We start from the raw sequence: 22187 nt of genomic DNA on the forward strand, positions 1-22187 counted from the left end.
AAAAAAAAAAAAAAAAAGAAAAAAGAAAAAACCAAAAACCCCAATAAACCACTTCAGTAAATGAGAAAATAGAGGTTCAGGTGACTTTTAAGCCACCTGAATCCCTCAGTGAGATCCAGTTTTTACATTAGAATACTTAAATATTTTTCAGGTAAATTTACTAGGCCCTATCTTCTTTGAGCTGAAAGCACAGGGAAAGATATAGAGATTTACAGGTTTTTTTTTTTTTAATATAAAGGCTATTTTTAAGAATATTTTTACAAGTGAATTTCAGTCTAATAAATTAGACACCTCCTATTAGTTAGTAGTAGACCTTACCTTAAAACAACAGGTAAGGTCTAGCCTTTCTCATGCATTCAGAAGTTGGGCACCACTTCATTATCATAAATTGCATCAGCAGACAGGGCTCCTGCTGAGAAGCTGCAATGAAATTGGCAGCACTCACCAAGATACTAGAGTTGTTTTGGTAAATCTGAAGCTATTATTACAACAAAGGTTTCGTAAAATATTTTGAAATTTCATAGACCACTACATACCCATCTAAAAGTGTCATTTTGTGCCTGGCGCGGTGGCTCGCGCCTGTAATCCCAGCTCTTTGGGAAGCTGAGGTGGGAGGATCACCTGAGGTCAGGAGTTCGAGACCAGCCTGGCCAACACGGTGAAACCACGTCTCTACTAAAAATACAAAAATTAGCCGGGCGTGGTAGTGGGTGCCTGTAATCCCAGCTACTTGGGAGGCTGAGGCAGGAGAATCGCTTGAACCTGGGAGGTGGAGGTTGCAGTGAGCCGAGACTGCACCAGCCCTGGGGGTAGAGTGAGACTCTGTCTCCACAAAAAATAATAATAAATAATTTAGAAAATAGAATTAAAAATGTCATTTTGCATGGCTAAATTGTTGACTGATGAAATCAGGATGAAACTGGAATGTTATCTGGTACTGTAACACAGTCTCCACATAGACTATACATCGTATTTCAGATGCTCCATAGTTTTACTTGATGTATTTTTTTATACAGGTTGGCTTTAGTGTGTGTCAGCTTAAATCTGGAAAATGCTGCCACGGCTTATCCATAACATGAGGGTGGGACACATGACCAAAATGCACAGATTACAGAAAAGCCTCACACTGTCCTTAAGACGACATCTCCAAAATGCCACACTGAATCAAGCCTTCAAAAAACTGGGCACCGTTTCTACTTCCTACTGTGAAATAGTGGTCACATTTTCCCAGGATCTGGGAGAGGTGACAGGCAAGGTAGCATGGAAAACGAGGCCCTTGGTCTTGAGAGTTGGCTGCGTCCTCTGTACTTCACACCCGCAAGAGTATGCTACGATTCAGCATGCCTCTCAGGACTTTTCTTCCCCGCTTCATTAGATTTAAAAAATTATCATCATTTTTTTTTGAGATGGCATCTCGCTCTTTCCCCCAGGCTAGGTAGGGCGCAGGAGCGCGATCTTGAGTCACTACAACCTCCGCCTCCTTAATTTTAGTCATTCTTCTGCCTCAGCCTCCCAGGTAGCTGAGATTACAGGCGTGTGCCACCATGTCCAGCTAATTTTTGTATTTTTAGTGGAGACGGGGTTTTGCCATGTTGGCAAGGCAGGTCTCAAACTCATGACCTCACATGATCCACCTGCCTTGGCCTCCCAGAGTGCTGGGATTACGTGAGCCACTGTACCCGGCCAAAAAAAATTTTTTTTAATAATGAAGAGTTTCAAACATACCTAAAAATAGATAGAATAATATAATGACCCTACCTGTGAATCCTTTACGAGATTTACATGCAGTTTTACAAAATATATTTTCCCTGTTCATATTAAATATAAAATGTGAAGTCTTAAATTGCAAGTAAACCCCCGTGTGTAGGGAGGGATTCGTATCAAGGGCGCCTCCAATCTAAGGAATGGCCCTGCAGGGAGGAAGCCTGTGAGCTCCAACTTCAAGGCCATCCTCCCCAGCCACTGCTCATTCACCTTCTAAACCTAAAGAAACACGTAAGGCTCAGAGTAAAATCTGTCTCTCTTCAGTGGGAATTGTTTTAACTTGATCATAACAGTCATAGATTTGTTAGCATTTTAATGTCAAGAGAAAATAATTGGTATCTAAAAGCAGCAACACTTGAATATTTTCGGATTTAGTTGTGGATACAATGGATGTCTGCAAAGTTGCATCATAAATGGTGTGGGGCCCACGCTCTTGCTTATTTGCTTGCTACTGAAGCAGCACTTACAAGAGCTTCTGAATCTTGGGATATGTGGAGAGAGACCCCTATGACGATATCTGGATCTACAACTTATCCAGGTTGCTCTGTGCAGAGCCTTCTCTACAGGGTCCAGGGTACTATGGACTAACCAGCATTCAGTTCTTTCAAACTGGGCATGGGCAAGGAAAGTGTAGGAGTGCCCAGGCGCGGTGGCTCATGCCTGTAATCCCAGCCCTTTGGGAAGGGGAGACAGGTGGATCACTTGAGGTCAGGAGTTCAAGACCAGCCCGGCCAACATGATGAAACCCCGTCTCTACTAAAAATACTAACATTAGCTGGGAGTGATGGTGCGCGCCTGTAATTCCAGCTACTCAGGAGGCTGAGGCAGAAGAATTGCTTGAACCTGGGAGGCGGAGGTTGCAGTGAGCCGAGATTGCACCACTGCACTCCAGCCTGGGCAACAGAGCTAGACTCAAAAAAACAACAATAAGAAAAGTATAGGAGTTGATTCCTTCGCAGACAGAATCAGCCTCATCCTGGCATGGAGGGTGCTGAAGAAGGTGCACACACCACGGTCACAAGCCCTGCAGCCCTCTTGCTCTCACTGAGGTTCTTGTGCTTGACCTTGCACTCATGCATGAAATGATGACCATCTGCTCATCAAAATCTCCACCTTAGTGAGTGTCCCTTACTGTAGACTGTACTTCAAAGATCCATTTTAATAGTGATTACGGACATATCCAAAGTGCCTTCTCCTAGGTGAAAGACAAAGCCATGTCCTTTGGTAGCAACCTGCTTGCCTAACAGCAGCAGCAGTGGCTGGCTCAATGACGCAGAACACACACAGAAACCAGGAACGGTTCTAGAGTTGTTAGTGGCCTGACCTTTGGGATCACTGGAGCCAGTCAGTGCTAAATGGCTGTTTTGTTACAGTCTTTCCAGGGATAAGCTTTGGTAATTTCCTTAGTTTTTACGGTGCTATAAAAGTCACCTCCTCTGAATACAGGATTGTTATCACACCTGGACTCTCAACCTGTTCTCTAATGTGAAAACTGTGTCTTATAATTTGACCCTCTAAACATCTAGTTCAGCTTTGAAAACTGGACTAATGTAATTCAATGCCATTGACTGTTTGCAAAATTGGTATCAACTCTGTTTTCTGGACGTGTCAAGTCTGAATTACCTATTTTGTGGATTCCTACTTTCTCTACCCAGACACCATGGTTAGCAAGATTCAGAAAGAAAACAAACACGGGGTCCTGAGCTTTTCAGGGCCCTACTTCCCTTTGAGAATAAACTATAAGCCATAGAAACCCTTCCCCAGAAAAATCCAAATATACACAAAATACTGCATACAACGTCAAGTGGTTTACAGATACCCCACAACTCCCCTGAATCTCAAGTTAAGAACTCCCCGTAATCTAGCAGGGAACATTTAATGGACAACTGAAAAGCTTAATAAAGGAAAATATAAAAATCAGTAAGTAGTAGTTTCTCCCTCTTGCTGTTTCTTAAGATATACCTCCTATCGTTTACTAAAATCCCCTCCAAAGTTTTGTTTTAAAAATCCCTCATTTGTTTTGTTTTGTTTTTGTTTTTTTGAGACGGAGTCTCGCTCTGCTGCCAGGCTGGAGTGCAATCGCGTGATCTTGGCTCACTACAACCTCCACCTCCCGGGTTCAAGCGATTCTCCTGCCTCAGCCTCCAGAGTAGCTGGGACTACAGGTGCATGCCACCAGGCCCAGCTAATTTTTTTGTATTTTTAGTAGAGATGGGGTTTTACCGTGTTAGCCAGGATGGTCTTATCTCCTGACCTCGTGACCCACCTGCCTCAGCCTCCCAAAGTGCTGGGATTACAGGTGTGAGCCACTGCACCTGGCAAGAAATCCCCAATTTAATATATATCTCAGAAGCAAAAAAAAAAGACACAGTATCTGATAAGCCTCCTAGGAGCCATTAAACTTTGATTGTCAAAGGTTTAAAGCGGTCTCCCTCAATTATGACATCACCAACAAGCGAGCCTGTCAGGTTCACTGATCTGGGGCCACTGAGGCTGGAGGGGCCTCTGCTGGCACTGAACATAGATGATGCTGCTCCTGAATCTTTAGTTGCCGTTTCCTCCTACTTTCCTAAGCCTTTCTCAGCAAAAGCAAAATCACAAATGGCCCAGCTCTCCAGAAGCCTTGTCCCTTCTTCTTAAGTGGCATGGAAATAATACTTACATATTTAGTCCTTTAAGTGCCTGATCCAGAAGAGTCCGCAGAAAGCAAGTATTGTCAGGAAGTTGGGGCTTGGAGAGCAATTGCTAAGGTACTGTACTACCCAAACCCACGCCAAAACCGTGACTTGTTCCCATGCTGGACACTGTCTCTGCACTGTGACTTTCCTAAGCCCTGCTCCAATCACTCACAGGGAGAATGAGGCTGCAGTTCAGACATCCCCTGGAGAGGGCAGTAGTGAACTTACTACTTAAACTAGCAATGGCTTTTGTTATATTCTCCCATGTTTTCTGCAACTAACAATTTATACAGTTTCCATAAGGCAGACTGAAAAAACTTCCAATTGGCCGGGCACGGTGGCTCACACCTGTAATCCCAGCACTTTGGGAGGCCAAGGCCGGTGGATCACCTGAGGCCAGGTGTTTGAGATCAGCCTGGCCAACATGGCAAAACCCTATCTCTACTAAAAAACACAAAATTGGCTAGGTGTGGTAGCGTGCATCTGTAATCCCAGCTACTTGGGAGGCTGAGGCAAGAGAATTGCCTGAACCCGGGAGGTGGAAGTTGCAATGAGCTGGGATTGTGCAACTGCACTCCAGCCTGGGCGACAGAGCGAGATTCCATCTCAAAAAAAAAAAAAGAAAACGAAAAACTTCCAATTATGGGGACAGTGGGTGATAGTACTTAAAAAAAAATTTCCTTCCCATGTTTATTTCTGAGAGCAATGAAGTGTATTATGAATTAAGAGGGAAAGTAAAAAGATAAACACATTCTCTAGGCCAGTGATTCTCAACCAGGGGTGATTCTGTGCTGTGTGGGACCGTGGGACATTTGGTAGTGTCTGGAGGCATTTCTGATTGTTACCAACTCAGGGGCATCTAGCAGAGCCAGCGATGCTGCTAAACATCCTGTAATGCACATGGCAGCCCCACCGACCCCCAATAAAGAACAATGTGGCCCACAATCTCAACAGTCTCGAGGCTGAGGAACTCCGCTCTGGACCACAGGAGATGTTATTTCAAGTCTGCTTCAGAGGGAGCGTTTTTGCTGCTCTGCTTCCGGTAAAGTGAAAGTGATCCTGATGACAGTTAAAGGTCAATGCCAGAGATTTCACTGTTTGCTACAAATATACTGTGAGCTCTCTGAAAGGCCCAGCTAAAGTGGCAGCCAGCCCTGGGCATGGACAATGTGCTGGACAAGGCAGGACCAGCAGCAGGGCAGAGAAAGCTGTGGGCAGAGGTGAGCAGCCACTAAGAAGCAATATCTGACACTCATCCTTACAGCGTCATTAAATTCAGTGCTGACAAATCTAAGGCATTCCTTAAATATCTACTGAGAAGGGGAAATATAATACAAATGTTCAACACTAGGGAAATGTATTAGTACATTACAGTCTACTGGAATTTCCATCAATAGATTATATAATGTAATTGTGAAGACATTTCATTATTTTCAAAACTTTTTTTTTGAGACTGAGTCCAGATGACTTAGACTTGACATGTCCAGAAAACAGAGTTGTGATGGATTCTGAGACATGCCCCCAGACCCCCTGTGAGTGTACGACTCTGCCCCAGCTGCTGTACCCCAGGTATGGTTGGTACCTGTTGGCCTTCATTCCTTAGCCTCTTCAAGGATTGCCTCGGCTACAAAGAGTCCTCTCACCATAGGCTGTGCGCCTTCGGGAGGCAGCCCACATTCGAGGACTGAGAGATGAAGGGCCATTCTACCTGCACACCCTAGAGGGCGTTTCAGGCTGTTGATTGCAGCTCAGCTTCTCCTGCTCCCCAGTCCCGTTTCCTCTCCCCACCCTCAGGTGTCAGTAACCCCAAGGGATAATCCCGAATAAACATCCTGTTCTTTAAACTTCATCTCAGAGTCTGCCTCCTGGAGAACGTAACTTGCAACAAGCTCAGCAAAACACAAGCTCATTTTATTAAAGAACCCAGATCAAAAAAGAGCTTTATGGGCTAGGCACAGTGGCTCACGCCTGTAATCTCAGCACTTTGGGAGGCCGAGGTGGGTGGATTACCTGAGGTCAGGAGTTTGAGACCAGCCTGGCCAACACGGTGAAACCCCGTCTCTACAAAAAATACAAAATTAGCCAGTCGTGGTGGCACACGCCTATAATCCCAGCTACTCAGGAGGCTGAGGCAGGAGAATCGCTTGAACCCAGGAGGTTTAGGCTGCAGTGAGCCGAGATCGCGCCACTGTGCTCCAGTCTGGGTGAGACTCTGTCTCAAAAAAAAAAAAAAACTTTATGATAAATGGATTTCTCTAAAATTGCTTCACTCACTGAATGCAGCATAGTTATGGTGTCTGCATGTTTCTCAGACAAGCCAAACCTAGCCTGCTCAGCAGCCTCATTGAAGACACTGTTATCAATGGCACCTGGATCTTGGCACCATCCATTCCTGTGTGAAACTCTTTTAGCTCTAGGAAGTGAATATCATTGCCAGCAATCAGGATAACAGACTACCCAAATTGTGCTGCACAGAGATCTGTTGATAACAATTTTGCAGATAGTCAATGGCATTGAATTACATTAGTCCAGTTTTCAAAGCTGAACTAGATGTTTAGAGGGTCAAATTATAAGACACAGTTTTCACATTAGAGAACAGGTTGAGAGTCCAGGTGTGATAACAATCCTGTATTCAGAGGAGGTAACTTTTACAGCACCGTAAAAACTAAGGAAATTAACAAAGCTTATCCCTGGAAAGACTGTAACAAAACAGCCATTTAGCACTGACTGGCTCCAGTGATTTCAAAGGTCAGGCCACTAACAACTCTAGAACCATTCCTGGTTTCTGTGTGTGTTCTGCGTCATTGAGCCAGCCACTGCTGCTGCTGTTAGGCGCAAGGGCAGGTTGCTACCAAAGGACATGGCTTTGTCTTTCACCTAGAGATAGGCAGCTTGTGGATATTCCGTAATCACTAATTAAAATGGATCTTTGAAGTACCCAGTCTACACGTAAGGAGCAGCTCACTAAGGTGGAGATTGTTGATGAGCAGATGGTCACATTTCATGCATGAGTGCAAGGTCACAGGCACAAGAACACTCAGTGAGAGCAAGAGGGCCCCTGGCAGGGCTTGTGACCGTGGCGTGTGCACCTTCTTCAGCACCCTCCATGCCAGGATGAGGCTGATTCTGTCTGCAAAGGAATCAACTCCTATACTTTTCTTGTTTTTTTTTTTTTTTTTGAGTCTAGCTCTGTTGCCCAGGCTGGAGTGCAGTGGTGCAATCTCGGCTCACTGCAACCTCCGCCTCCTAGGTTCAAGCAATTCTTCTGCCTCAGCCTCCCGAGTAGCTGGGACTACTGGGCACTATCACGCCCAGCTAATGTTTGTATTTTTAGTAGAGATGGGTTTCACCATGTTGGCCAGACTGGTCTCGAACTTCTGACCTCAAGTGATCCACCTGCCTTGGCCTCCCAAAGTGCTGGGATTACAGGTGTGAGCCACCACACCTGGCCTAATTACAAAGACATTTCAGCAATGTGCGAAAGAGTTTAAAATATAATGGTAAGCAAACAAAGCTGAACACAAAATTATACGTTACTATCTTGAATAACCAAATACAGAATGGACGGGAAGAGAGAAGGAGGCGACTGCCAGGCCAGATACTAGGGAAAGGCTTTTACCTTTTAAGATTTCCTTTACATTGAAACATTGCAGGTTTTTTTAATATTTACAACTTTTATATATATTCAAAACGTAAGAGTTGAGGACCAATAACCAAAAAAAGTCTTTCTTTTTGGAGACAGGGTCTTGCTCTGTCACCCAGGCTGGAGTGTACTGGTGCAAGCATGGCTCACTGCAGCCTCCAACTCCTGCACGCAAGCAATCCTCCTGCCTCAGCCTCCCGAGTAGCTGGGACTACAGGCATATGCCACCATGCCTGGCTAATTTAAAATTTTTCGTAGAGACAGGGTCTTGCTGTGATGCTCAGGCTGGTCTTAAACTCCTGGGCTCAAGCGATCCTCCTGCCGTGGCCTCCCAAAGTGCTGAGATTACAGGTATAAGCCACCTCGTCCAGGCTCAAAATGTCTTCTTTAAAGATGATTTCGCTTCTGTACAATTCAGAAGGTCACAGAAGGCTGCCACCCCAGCGTGTGCGTTTGCTGCCCAGCATAATGGTGCACTTATCACTTTAGAGCAATCAATCTTTGTTTCCTGTGTATAACGATTAAATGTATTCACCTGTCCTAGTATTATATTTTTTGCTTCCTAACAAGAAACCCAAATTTGGCTCTGAAATTTTTTAAAATGTTAATTTGCAGCTAAAGTTTTCTTTCATGAGCATTAAAAGTTCCTTTAAAAAAAGATGCCACACTAGATTCCAGAGTGACTTTAGTGACTTAAAGTCAGAATCTAAACATCACAAAGTGAATTTTTAGGTACGTGTCACTTTTTTTTTTTTTAAGACAAGAGTCTCACTCTGTCGCCCAGGCTGGAGAGCAATGGTGTGATCTCAGCTCACTGCAAGCTCCGCCTCCCAGGTTCAAACGATTCTCCTGTCTCAGCCTCCCAAGCAGCTGGGATTACAGGCACCCGACACCACGCCCCGCTAATTTTTTTTGTATTTTCAGTAGAGACGGGAATCTCACCACGTTGGCCAGGCTGGTCTCAAACTCCTGCTCTCATGATCTGCCCACCTCGGCCTCCCAAAATGCTGGGATTATAGGCGTGAGCCACCGCGCCCAGCAGGTATATGCTAATTCTCAAATGGGAAAGAAACAGTAACCTTGGGAAGAAAGACTTCCCAAATATAAAAACAAAAAAGGAATGAACAGAAGAGCTCACCGGGAGTTGTTATGATGAATATTGCATGCTCGGGCCATTAGCGCCACAATAATTGGTCGAAAGGCTTTCCCTTTTCCATCAAAGTAGTACTCAGACATTTCCTTAAGTTCTGATGTTGATATGAGCAGTTCCTGAAATACAGTTTCTCTGTGTCACAATGGCATCAAAACTGCACAGAAAGCCAACAGGATTCTTTTTTTTTTGAGATGGAGTTTCGCTCTTGTTGCCCAGACTGGAGTGCAATGGCGCAATCTCAGCTCACTGCAATCTCCGCCTCCCAGGTTCATGCGATTCTCCTGCCTCAGCCTCCCAAGTAGCTGAGATTATCCACCACAACAGGGTTTCACCATGTTGGCCAGGCTGGTCTCAAAATCCTGACGTCAGGTGATCCACCCGCCTCAGCCTCCCAAAGTGTTGGGATTATAGGCATGAGCCACTGTGGCTGGCCAAGATTTCTTCTACAAAACTTTGGTTTGATTTAAGTGTATTCATTTCAATTGAGAAATTCAACACTCTGTGGGCAAGGCTCCCACGCTGCAGTGCCATCCACCTGGCTGTCCTGCAGGCTAGAACATAAACAACGCCTGGATCAGCCCCAAGTGGCCTGAGTGGTAGAACAGATACTGCCACCTGCCCCTGCTGATAGCATCAGACACCAGAAGACTCCAAGAGACAGCAAGAGAGGGAAGAAAGCACTAGGTGGCTAAGGGACTCTGGGCTCATTGACAGGCGGACAGCGAAAGGAACAGGGGCTGGTTTGCAGCTTGAAAGACGGAGGTGGGAGGAGAAAGATGGGGAAGGTGGAAGCCAGTGGCCGTCGGGAGCCTGTGAAGCAGGTCGGGGGTGTCGGTGTCCTGGGTAGGGTAGCAACGTTGTTTAAATTTTTTAATGTTTTAGAGACAAGGTCTTGCTCTGTCACCCAGGCCTCAGGGCAGTGGCACGATCATAACTCACTGCAGCCTCAAACTCCTCAGGGCAAAGCTGTTTATGAGGGGCAGGAAGATAGTAAGGTCACAGCCAAGGAGAAGCAGGGCTCAGTCCATCTGGCTTGGCCTTTACTTGGCAAATGACATTTTGAGGGTTCATAGAGGCCCATGTAAGCACATAGAGCCCATATAAGGCATGGGCTGCCTGATTATAAGGAGCCTACAATTGAACTGGAGAAACATTTTGCAAATATGAAACAATCAATGACGAATCCAGTGGTAGCATGAACAGTGCTATACATTAAACACATTAAAAGTTCAGGGAAGGAAGAGATCAGTATAGGCTAGAAAAACCGAGTATTTCATGGAGGAGATGGGCTTTAATGTGGGATCAGAAGCCTAAACAAGGTTCTGATTCACAAAGAGGGCGAGAGCCTTCCAGCTGACAGGTATGTGTCGCTTGTATCTGTCACTCCAGGACATGCTTGACTAAGTCAGAGTTTATCCCCCGGACACAGTGGGAGCCAATGAACCCTCAGCCCAGCACAGGTGAACACAACAAAGTGGGCCCATCGTTAATTCAGTAAATTACCGACCTAGTGCCAGGCACTGTAACAGACACAGAGGTCAAAAAGGTAAGACAAGCCTTGCCTACAAGGAGCTAAGGGTCTAGATGGGGAGAAGTAAGACGATCACTGCCGTTGACACAACACAGTGTGATGGGTGCGGTGCTGTCAGCCAGGTAAGCCGTCACCTTGGAAGCTGAGACAGGAAAGAGAAGAGCACAAATGAAAGGACTAGGAGCATGGAATTGCCTGGCCTGTGGCAGTGGGGACTGACAAAGGAAAGACTAGAAGCACATGGAGGGGAAGGAGAGGGACAAGTCCTGGGTTCTTCCCAGATTCTCCAAGGAACAGGAAAACAGCAGAACAAACAACTCGTGGGGGAAAAGTAGAGTCTCAGCTGAGTTAAGTCTGAGACCGTCATGGCCGCCCCATGGCGTTCTCAGTGAGCAGTGAGCTACCTGGCTGTGGGAGATGTGATTCAACCTGGAGTAGTGATATTATTTGGGAGATGTAAGTATGGACACGCGTATATAAAGAATAGAGAGAGGAGGGGGCCCATGGAACCCCAGGGAATGGCAGAATGAAAGGAAGTGAGGTGGAGGTGATAAACTGAAGAACATTCTCGGGACAAGGAGGAGGAAGAAAGTGCAGCGTGAAGGGAAGCATGTTTCAAGGAGGACTTACAGTCAATAGTGCTCAATGGTCAGAAAACCAGGAAGTGTCTGCTACAGTAGGCAGCTAGTCAGGTATGAGCAGGGCAGGGGGGGCTCCCCCACCCACAACAGGAAGGTCAGGCGACCATCAGGTGATGGTCAGGCAGTTGTTAACTGTGTCTCTAAAATACTAATTGGTCACAGCTGGTGCCAAGGGACGGCAGTCTCTCCATAGATAGAAAAACCTGAAACTGGTGATCAGCTTCCCAATAAGATCTCAGGAGTTGGGTGAGTCAGCTCAACCATGCACACTAAGAGGCAAAATGGCAGAGCTTAACTGGTATATGTCCTTCTAGGAACACTGGGACTGGTATGGGAAGAATGCCTCAAGTGAGCATGCGCAAAACTCCGGTAACCACACAGCACGCTCCCCTCGGGAACACTGGCGGGTCACTGCGCATGCGGGCAGCCCATCCCAAGAGAAGAATCCGGGGAGACGGGATGCAAGTCCCTGGAAGTATGCCAACATCTGAAACCCAAATTCCAACCTCAAACCACACACTTGATCTCTCAGGTCACCAGCTTGGCCCTCTTCCAAGTGTACTTTACTTCCTTCCCTTCCTGCTCTACACTTTCCTCTCCTGCTCTAAAACTTGCCTCTGGTCTCTCCTTCTGCCTTAGGTCCCTCAGTCGAATTCTGTCTTCTAAGGAGGCAAGAACTGAGGTTGCTGCAAACCTGTACAGATTTGCTGCTGGTAACACATCCATTGGATTGAGCACAGGGAAGCTATCAGTGACTCAAGCAAAACCAGCTTCAGAGGAGAGGCTGGAAAGGGGGGCCCAGTGCAATAGTGGAGGGAAACTGAAGGCACTGGACAGAGGCAGAGGGCAGGAGATTCTGTGACGGAAGGGAGGGAGTGAAGCACTGGGTCAGTGGATGGGCCTTTTAAAAATGCAGGTGAAGAAACTGAACACCCAATGGATATAGAAGAGAACATGCCAATGAAAGTTTGCAGACAGAGGGGAGGCCATGTCTGGGGAAGTTCCTAAGGAACTGGGGAAGTGGCTAAGGGACTGCCCCTAGAGAGGGAAGGGACATGACTTCCATGGGTGGGAGGAGAGCAGGCAATCGCCAAAGAAGGCGCAGGCAAGCTGGCCAATTGCGACAGAATAGGAGCTGAAGGAGTTCTTCTTCCACAGCCCCTACTGTCTGTGAAACAGGAAGTGATGTTGTCATCAGAATATGACAGTCATCAGTGTACTGGGGACTTGAGGAGGAAAGGAGAAAAGTGGGGACTTGTAAAGGGTGAGCAAGCTGAGGGGGGCATACAGACATTTCTGGGAAGCATTTTATTCTTTTATTTATTTATGTATTTATTTATTTTTTGAGGCGGAGTCTTGCTCTGTTACCCAGGCTGGAGTGCAGTGGCGAGATCTCAGCTCACTGCAACCTCCACCTCCTGGGTTCATGCAATTCTTCTGCTTCAGCCACCCAAGTAGCTGGGATTACAGGCGCATGCCACCACCCCCAGCTAATTTTTGTATTTTAGTAGAGATGGAGTTTCCACCCCCTGGGTTCAAGCAATTCTCCTGCTTCAGCCTCCCAAGTAGCGGGGATTACAGGCGCATGCCACCACACCCAGCTAATTTTTGTATTTTTAGTAGAGATAGAGTTTCACCATGTTGGCCAGGCACTTGAACTCCTGACCTCAAGTGATCCCAGCCTCCCAAAGTGCTAGGATTATAGGTGTGAGCCACCGTGCCCAGCCAATTTTTTTCTAAAGACAGAAAAAATGTCTTGCTCTGTCACTCAGGCTGGAGTGCAATGGTGGGATCATGGCTCACTGCAGCCTCAAACTCCTGGGCTTAAGCAGTCCTCTGGCTTTGGCCTCCTAAATTGGTGGGATTACAGGCAGCAGCCACCGTGCCCAACCACGTGAGGTTGGGAACTACTGAAAGTTTTCAGGAAAAAGAGTTGAATGAAGAAAGCCATATTTGGGGCAGACTGGCAATGACATTCAGAATTAGATAAGGAAGAGACAGCTGGAGTCACTGGGAGGTGGTGGGTTTTAAGAGGAAAGGTGGGATAACTCATTGGACAAACATGAGCTACCTGGACCATTTTTTTTCTTCAGGTTCACAATCCTGCCATAACCTCTTTATGGATATTAATACATATTGCCTGGCACTGGGTCACATGTGGTTCTTGCTCAAGAAACATTTGAAACTTAACTATACATGAATCAAGACTGCAAACTGCACTGTACAGATCTGAAAACGTGCATTTTTTTTTTGTAATCCCAGCACTTTGGAAGGCCAAGGCGGATAGCTCACCTGAGGTCAGGAGTTCAAGACCAGCCTGGCCAACATGGCAAAACCCCATCTCCACTAAAAATACAAAAATTACCCAGGCGTGATGGTGCACGCCTATACTCTCAGCTACTGAGGAGGCTGAGGCAGGAGAATTGCATGAACCCTGGAGGCAAGGGTTGCAGTGAGCTTAGATTGCACCACTGCACTCAAACCTGGGTGACACAGTGAAACTCCATCTCAAAAAAAAAAAAACAAATTATTATTATAATAAAAAGTAAAATAAAATTTGAGTAAGTTTTGGTAAGCTAAAACATTACATCACAGCAGAATAAAAAACTCACCTTTCTAATGTCCTCATACAGACCTTTCAAGTCTCTCCAACCGAGTTTGAAAGGATCGGTGTATTTTTCACCACTGTGTGTTTTACTGTCCGGGGTTGTGTGATGAAACCTGGGACATGCAAAAATGCACATGACTTCATTTTCAAGTAAGTTTTATATACATATATACTTAGTAGACTCAGATATGGAAAATTCAGCCCAAATACTTGCTAGAAATTCATCATGAATCTGAAAAGGTCATTATAATTTGGAAAAACATACAGAATTCTGTTCTTGCTAAATGACAGATCAATAGATCACTTTTATAAATAGGACCTTGAGAACCCAAAAATTCAAAGATAAACTAAACTATGTTCATTGTGTTCTGCTTTGAGCTCAAACCTTATTACATTCCTGTTTTTTGAATAGGCAGAGATCTACAATTTAGAATAGAAATTTACAGGCAATATAATTAACAATTTTAGGCTGGGTGCTTATGTCTGCAATCCCAGCACTTTGGGAAGCTGAGGGTGGGAGGATCGCTTGAGGCCAGCAGTTCAAGACCAGCCTGGGCAACATAGTGAGCTCCCCATTGCTATTAAAAAAAATTTTTAATAACAATAAATTAAAAAATGGATAAGTTTAGTAGTTGCAGTATGGACTGTAAACTTACCGTGATATACTATATACATTTGGACAGGCAGATGTTAAATGCTTCACAAGATTAATATAGGGTATCTATAAAATAAAAATGTCAAGAAATTTGTAAGAATATTCCTGAAACACTGTAACATTGGATGATAACACCCCCATAATTATAATCTTTATCTTCTAATCACCCATTTATAGGCAGATTGCAAACTTTAGAGAAAGAATAATTTTAAAAGTTTCCTTTTGTTATTACAAAATACTTGTCATTGCAGAAAACATAAATAAGAAAAAAGGAGAAAATAAAAACCATCTTCAGTCCATCCCTTCCCCCAAAGAAAGTCAATTTCCATATTCATATCTATCTTTCCAGACCTGAAAAGTAGTTTTAAAACAATTTCCTTCCATTTAACTAAGATTGGTCAGAGGAAAAAGATTTCAATAGCAAGGAAGGAATTTGTATTTATACAAACACTGTCTATTTTAAGTTCCTATTCCTCAACATACTTTGGAAATGTACTTTTGGATAAATATTGTCAAAAAAAACCAACCCACCTCAGGACATTTTGATATTACACATGGGAGAACAGAGTTTGAAAGCACATAAACCAGGGTGTTAGAAGTAGTTATTCTGGAATGAATTGGATTGTGGGGGTGTTTTGTTTTATTCCTTCTTTTGGTAGATATTTTCTGATTCTTCTCTAATGAACACGTATCACTCTAGCCATATTACAATGACAATGAAGGTTGACTTCGCCAGGCAGCAAAGTAGTTAGTCTGAGTTTCATTCTTTCCCTGGCAGCATTAGGTATTCATTAAACCAGTAAGAACTTTCATGATGTCCCAGGCAATTACAATGTAACAAGAAAACAAAGTGACAATCCTTCCTCATGCTTTATATGACAACCTATGTCTTTCAGTCTACCTGGGTAATTAATTCATATGAGTTCATTATTTTATTACAATACTTATAAATAAGGGCATCTTAATGGAAGAGTAAAAATTCTTCAGTAAGAGACTTAATAATTATTATCAGGTCTCTAGTAATAGTTATTATTATTAGAAATCCTGAGCAAAAGTGATCCTCCTGCCATGGCCTCCCCAAGTGCTGGAATTACAGGTGTGAGTCACTGCACTTGACCAAATAACTATGATTAGTTATAATAACTAACTGAACTATTCTAACTGAATAACTTTTTAGTTATTCAGTTAGAGAACTCTAATCTGGGTTGAAGGATTAAAATTACATAGCTAATTAGTACAGGGGGCGCTTTTCACCACCAAGTGGCCTAAAATTTATTAGTAGCATGGACTTTGGAAGACAGATCTCGGTTCAAATCTCAACATCTGTGTTACTTTGTGACGTCTTTCTGATAATACCCACTCATGGAGACAGGTGGAGATTAATTCAGAGAGCATATATAAAGCTCTTAGCTCTGAGCCTAGTACACAGTATACATTTAATACAGTATCTATTCAATCAAGCTACTATTTTCTGCTTTAAAGGTACTTTAGAGCAGTTTTCCAATGTGAGGTTAGAAGTGCTCAGAAAAGCAGTGAAGTATGAAAAGAGAAGGGCAACAGTCATTTTCTAATTCCGATTTTGTTCCTTACCTTTCCCTCATACACTCTCTGAAAGTCAACCTTGCCTCTCATGAATTTACTTTTATTTTATTTTTCCAGGCTGGAGTGTAGTGGTGCAATCATAGTTCACTGCAGCCTCAATCTCCTGGGCTCAAGCTATCCTCCCACCTCAGCCTCCTGAGTAGCTGGGACTACAGGAACATGCCACAACGCCTAGCTGATTTTTAAAATTTTTAGTAGACACGAGGTGTATCAGTACATTTTCACATTGCTATAAAGAAATACCCAAGACTGGGTAATTTATAAAAGAAAGAGGTGTAATTGACTCACAGTTCTAAACGGCTGGGGAGGCCTCAAGAAACTTACAGTCATGGCAGAAGGAAAAGGGAAAGCAAGGCACCTTCTCACTAGGCAGCAGGAAGGAGAATGAACACGGGAGGAACTACCAATCACTCATAAAACCGTCAGATCTCATAAGAATTCACTGTAACAAGAACAGCATGGGGGAATCTGCCCCTACGATCCAACTGCCTCCACACAGGCCCTCCCTTGACACATGGGGATTAAAATTCGAGATGAGATTTGGGTAGAGACACAGAACCAACCGTATCATTTTGCCCCTTGCTCCTCCCAAATCTCATATCCTCACTTTTCAAAAGCAATCATTCCTTCCCAACAGTCTCCGAAAGTCTTAACTCATTCTAGCATTTAACTCAAAAGTCCAAGTCCAAAGTCTTACCTGAGACAAGTCAAGTCCCTTCCACCTATGAACCTGTAAAATCAAAAACAAGTTAGTTACATCCAAGATACAATGGGGGTACAGGCATTAGTTAAATGTTCCCATCCCAAATGGTAGAAACTGGCCAAAACAAAGGGGCTTACAGGCCTCATGCAAGTCCAAACCCAGCAGGGCAGTCATTACTTAAAGCTCCAAAATGATCTTTGACTCACATCTAGGTCACACTGATGCAAAGGGTGGGCTCCCAAGAACTTGGGTAGCACTGCCTCTGTGGCTTTGCAGGGTTCAACCCCCACCACTATTCTCATGGACTGGCACTGAGTGCCTGCAGCTTTTCCAGGTGCACAGTGGAAACTGTTGGTAGATCTACCGTTCTGGGGTGTAGAGGATGGTGGCCCTCCTTTCACAGCTCCATTAGGCAGTGCCCCAGCGGGAACTCTGTGTGGGGGCAGCAACCCCACATTTCCCTTCTGCACTGTCCTAGCAGAGGTTCTCTAAGAGGGTTCTCCCCCTTCAGCAGACTTCTGCCTGGGCATTGAGGCGTTTCCATACATCCTCTGAAATCTAGGCAGAAGTTCCCAAATTGTTGTCTGCTGTGCACCTGCAGGCTCAACAGCACATGGAAGCCACCAAGGCTTGGGGCTTATACCCTCTGAAGCAATGGCCCAAGCTGTACCTTGGCCCCTTTTAGCTACAGCCGGGAAGCAGGGCACCAAGTCCCAAGGCTGATACTGCACAGAGCAGCAGAGCCCTGGGCCCAGCCCATGAATCCATTTCTCCCTCCTAGGCTTCCTGGCCTGTGATGGGAGGGGCTGCAGAGAAGGTCTCTGCCGTGCCCTGGAGACATTTTCCCCATTCTCTTGGCTATTAACATTGGGCTCCTTGTTACTTATGCAAATTTCTGCAGCCAGCTTGAATTTCTCCCCGGAAAATTCTTTTCTATCACATCTTTAAACTTTTATGCTCTGCTTCCCCTTTAAATTTAAGTTCCAATTTCAGATCGTCTCTCTAAAGCTCAAAGTTCCACAGACCTCTAGGGTGGGGCAAAATGCCGCCAGTCTCTTTGCTAAAGCATAGCAAGAGTGACCTTTGCCCAATTCCCAGGAAGTTCCTCAACTCCATCTGAGACCACCTCAGCCTGGACTTCATTGTCCATATCACTTTCAGCATTTTGGTCAAAGCCATTCAACAAGTCTCTAGAAAGTTCTAAACTTTCCTACATCTTCCTTTCTTCTTCTGAGCCCTCCAAACTATTCCAACCTCTGCTTGCTACCCAGTTCCAAAGTAATTTCCACATTCTCAGGTATCTTATATCAATGCTGACTACTTTGGTACCAATTATCTGTATTGGTCTGTTCTCACACTGCTATAAAGAAATTACCCATGACTGGGCAATTTATAATTATAGGAAAGAGGTTTAATTGACTCACAGTTCTGGATGGCTGGGGAGGCCTCAGAAACTTATAATCATGGGGAAGGAGGAGAAACAAGCACCTTCTTCACAAGGCGGCGGGAGAGAGAATGAACACAAGAGGAACTACCAAACACTTATAAAACCATCAGATCTTGTGAGAACTCCCTATCATGAGAACAGCATGGGGAAATCCACCCCCATGATCCAATTACCTCTACCTGGTCTCTCCCTTGACCCTCCCTGGTCCCCAGTTATAATTGGGGATTACAATTCGAGACAGATGTGGGTGGGGACACAGAGCCAAACCATATCAGAAGGTCTCACTAAGTTGCCCAGGCTGGTCTGGAACTCTTGAGCAAAAGCGATTCTCCTGTCTCGACCTCCCAAAGTGTTGGGATTACAGGCATGAGTCACCACACTCAGCCAAAGAGAAAGTGCTAGGTAAGAAACAAAGACCTAGCCGTGTGCCAATCCTCAAGCATGGGGGATTACTTGAGTCCAAGAGTTCAAGACCAACCTGGCCAACACAGAAAGTCCCCATCCCTAAAAAAAAAATTAAAAAAAAAAATCAAAGATATACTGAGAAGTGATTTGGCATGATCACATGCACACTGGTTTTTATCCTATTGCAATATTTGTTCACACTACTAGTGAAGTCAGGAAAATGTACAACCATTAGGAGGTAGTAGCTCTGGTGGAGAGCAAGACTTGGCTTAATTATTGCTGCTATTTGTCCCTGTGGCTTAGTTACTGTAGTTCTGTGTCCCCAAGGACTATCAGGCCCTGAAGAAACCAAAACACACATGCTTGAGGCAGACACCAGAATGCTAACATATTAACGTACAGTGAAAAGCATCACTGACACACACACATCAGAAATACATGGTCTTGGCATCACGAGTCCACACAATCCCTCCTTGTCATCATTCGGGTGGACAGGGAAGCCATAAAGCATATTCTCTCCAGAAAAGCACACCTTCCCTGGCTAAGGTTGCTTGGTGGGCATGAAATTTTTTTCAAAAGAAGTGTCAGGCCAGGTGTGGTGGCTCATGCCTATAATACCAGCACTTTGGGAGGCTGAGGGGGGTGGATCACTTGAGGTCAGGAGTTCCAGACCAGCCTGGGCAACACAGTGAAACCCCAACTCTACTAAAAATACAAAAATTAGCTGGGCGTAGTGGTGTAGGCCTGTAATCCCAGCTACTTGGGAGTCTGAGGCAGGAGAATTGCTTGAACCTGGGAGGTGGAGGTTGCAGTGAGCCGAGATTCCGCCACTGCACTCCAGCCTGGGAGACAGAGTGAGACTCTGTGTCAAAACAAAAAACAACAACAACAACAACAAAAGCATGTAGTGGCATAAGAGGGTGGATATACCCATCTCTTCAACTACTGGCCTCATCTGTGGAACTAGAAATGTCTGAAGTCTGGAGAGAACAGCCCTGAAATGGATCCCAGCAAAGCCTACCTTCCTCCTTTAAGCCTCTTTTCCCACGTGCCCCTCACCCCCCCATTCTGTTCTCTTTACTGTCTAGCCTTGTCTAGTTGCCCAGCTGCCATTTGGTCTCCAAATGTCTTTTTTGCTTTTGATTTTTCAGAGATAGGGTCTCACACTGTTGCCCAGGCTGGAGTGCATTGGCACTATCATAATAAATAGCTCACTGTAATCTTGAACTCCTGAAATCCAACGATCCTCCTCCCTCAGGCTCCTGAGTAGCTAGGACTACAGGCATGCACCACCACACTTGGTGATTTTTTTCTATTTTTTGTAGAGACAGAGTCTCGCCATGTTGCCTAGGTTGGTCCCAAACTCCTGGCCTCAACCGATTCTTCCACCTCAGCCTCCCAAAGCGCTGGGATTACAGGTGTGAGCCACTGCACCTGGCGCAAGCCTCGTTTTGGATAATTTGTGATATGCATCCATTTGGTACAAAGTAGATATTTATAAGTGTTATATATTTCATACTGGGAAATTATGTTTGATGAGAACACGGACACAAAATCTGAATTTAAAAAGTACTAAATTCAAATAAACTTAAATAACAGTGAGTCCATAGATTTTGCACAGTTATGCTAACAGCATGGGCCTACCCCATGCCACACTGAGAATCATTATAAAGTGCAGAAGGGCTCACAGGGGCTAAACTGATCAGAAGCGGAGAAAAGGGAGATTGGAACCCAAAGGCAGCAGAGGAGACCCTGAAAGAATGGGCTGTCGCTGAGATTCTGACTTTAGATGACTCCAGGGGTTCTCTCCTCCTGACAGCCTCGGGCCTTTCTCCTTCCAGTGCCATTCCAGCCCCATCCAGGTATGCTCTCCTCCCGAAGCCACTGCTGGACACCTAAGGTCCGGTCCACCCTAGCACCAGCCCTGCATTCTCCACAAGACCTTTTCGGACTATTCCGAGGCCGATTTGATCCTCCGTTTCTCGGAGAGAGCTCTGAGCACCTTTGGCTCTAAAATTTCAGACAAGATCTGTCTTCCCCCAACTCGAAAGTAAATAGCTGCAGCCGCTCTCCAGGCTTAACCTTGTCCATATCGCAGCGGTCAATCTGATCGCTCCCGCGCTTCCCCCAGGACCCGGCTACCACCGCTTTTTCCACTGCCCCAAAGGCTCCTGGGATCCCCAAGACATCGCTTTCTGCACCCCCGTGTAGGGCGCCCCTACTTCAATCCAACGCTCGGCTCCGTCCCACCGCGGGCACCCCTCCGCTCTGGAGTACCACCCCGGAGCTACCCCGTGCGCCCCCGTGTCGCGATGCACGTGCTCCCTGCTCCCATTCATTCCGCCCGCCGCTGTCATTGGAGCCGTGACCTCTGAGCCCCGCCGGGCGCGCGCCTCCCAACCTCACCTGCGCGTGGGCGTCGGCAGCTGCTGGCGGCCCCGGCGGTCCCGCAAGGCCAGGGAAGCCGGGCCCGGGCCTCCGCGCCGCCGGCCTCCAGGAGCAGCCGCGCAGCCACCGCCACCAGCGCGAGGCCATGGTCGGAGTCTGAAAGTCGCGGCAGGACGGCGGCTCCGCCTCTGGCCCGCGATCCTCCTCCAGGGACCCGGAGCCGGAAACCTGGCACAGGAAGCGCTTCGGCCACACCCGGGCTCGCAGTTCGCTCCTCCCCGCGTATGGCCCGGCTGCCACCGCCGGGACCTCGAGTACCTGCCACTCCGCAGCCAGCGGGGACCCCGGCCGCTCCCGGGAGGCGGCGGGGCAGGGGCGCGCGTAGACCGGGTCTGGGGACCCCGAGCGTGACCTTCCCCGGGGCGAGCCTCCTATCCCCACCCCTTCCCGGAAGCCGTGCAGGGGGGCTGGCCACGCCTCCAGTCATAGAAAAATGTCCCTGTGGGGACCTTTCATTAGCAAGAAATAGCACCGCGCGCGACTCTTGCAGTCACTAAGTCTTGTTCTGCGTGTTTAGGCAGAAACATAACTCAGAGAATCGGGTTCCCGCTCCGCAGCCTAAGCCAGAGGCGATGGTTTCCCTGGCAGTGCTTCCTACTGCTTCCCTTGGCAGTGACCTGCCACGCTGTGGTCGGCTGCCTTTGCAATCTGTTCTTGAAGGAAGTTCCAGCCCATCGCATCTTCCTAGGAACGTGTTGACCACGATCAGGGCTGTTGTGAAATAGGAGCTAAATTAGCCCAGTCTCTTGACTTTTGGACTCTCCTCGGAACGCCTTGTAGGTATAGTTTGGCAATCTTGCTCACACATGGGTGTGAACCTGCGTGTACCCAGCCCGGGAGATACTGGAGTCTGCACAGGATTAGTACCCCTCATGGGTTAGAAATACGTTTTTTCCTTAGCTCTAAGGC

The 22187-nt window shown here is 46.1% G+C and overlaps 1 protein-coding gene across 5 annotated transcripts in view; it reads right to left on the minus strand.

Annotated features, from left to right (window-relative positions):
• Positions 1–21651, minus strand: part of PDSS1 (decaprenyl diphosphate synthase subunit 1) — a 47818-nt gene extending 26167 nt beyond the window's left edge. For all 5 annotated transcript variants that reach the window (XR_001881646.1, XR_001881648.1, XR_001881647.1 and 2 more), the window contains exons 1-5: positions 21237–21651; positions 16973–17005; positions 14675–14739; positions 14023–14131; positions 9224–9354 (exon numbers count right to left, since the gene is read on the minus strand). Coding sequence is in view for 2 of the 5 variants with exons in the window: in XM_017852999.1 (XP_017708488.1) it covers positions 9224–9354; positions 14023–14131; positions 14675–14739; positions 16973–17005; positions 21237–21365 (467 nt within the window). In the remaining 3 variants the exon portion in view is untranslated. The remainder of the gene's footprint in view (positions 1–9223; positions 9355–14022; positions 14132–14674; positions 14740–16972; positions 17006–21236) is intronic.
• Between the last annotated feature and the right edge of the window lie 536 nt (positions 21652–22187).

This window comes from Rhinopithecus bieti, unplaced genomic scaffold, assembly GCF_001698545.2.
Source record: "Rhinopithecus bieti isolate Rb0 unplaced genomic scaffold, ASM169854v2 scaffold_36166, whole genome shotgun sequence".
In the NCBI taxonomy this organism is placed as follows: domain Eukaryota; kingdom Metazoa; phylum Chordata; class Mammalia; order Primates; family Cercopithecidae; genus Rhinopithecus; species Rhinopithecus bieti.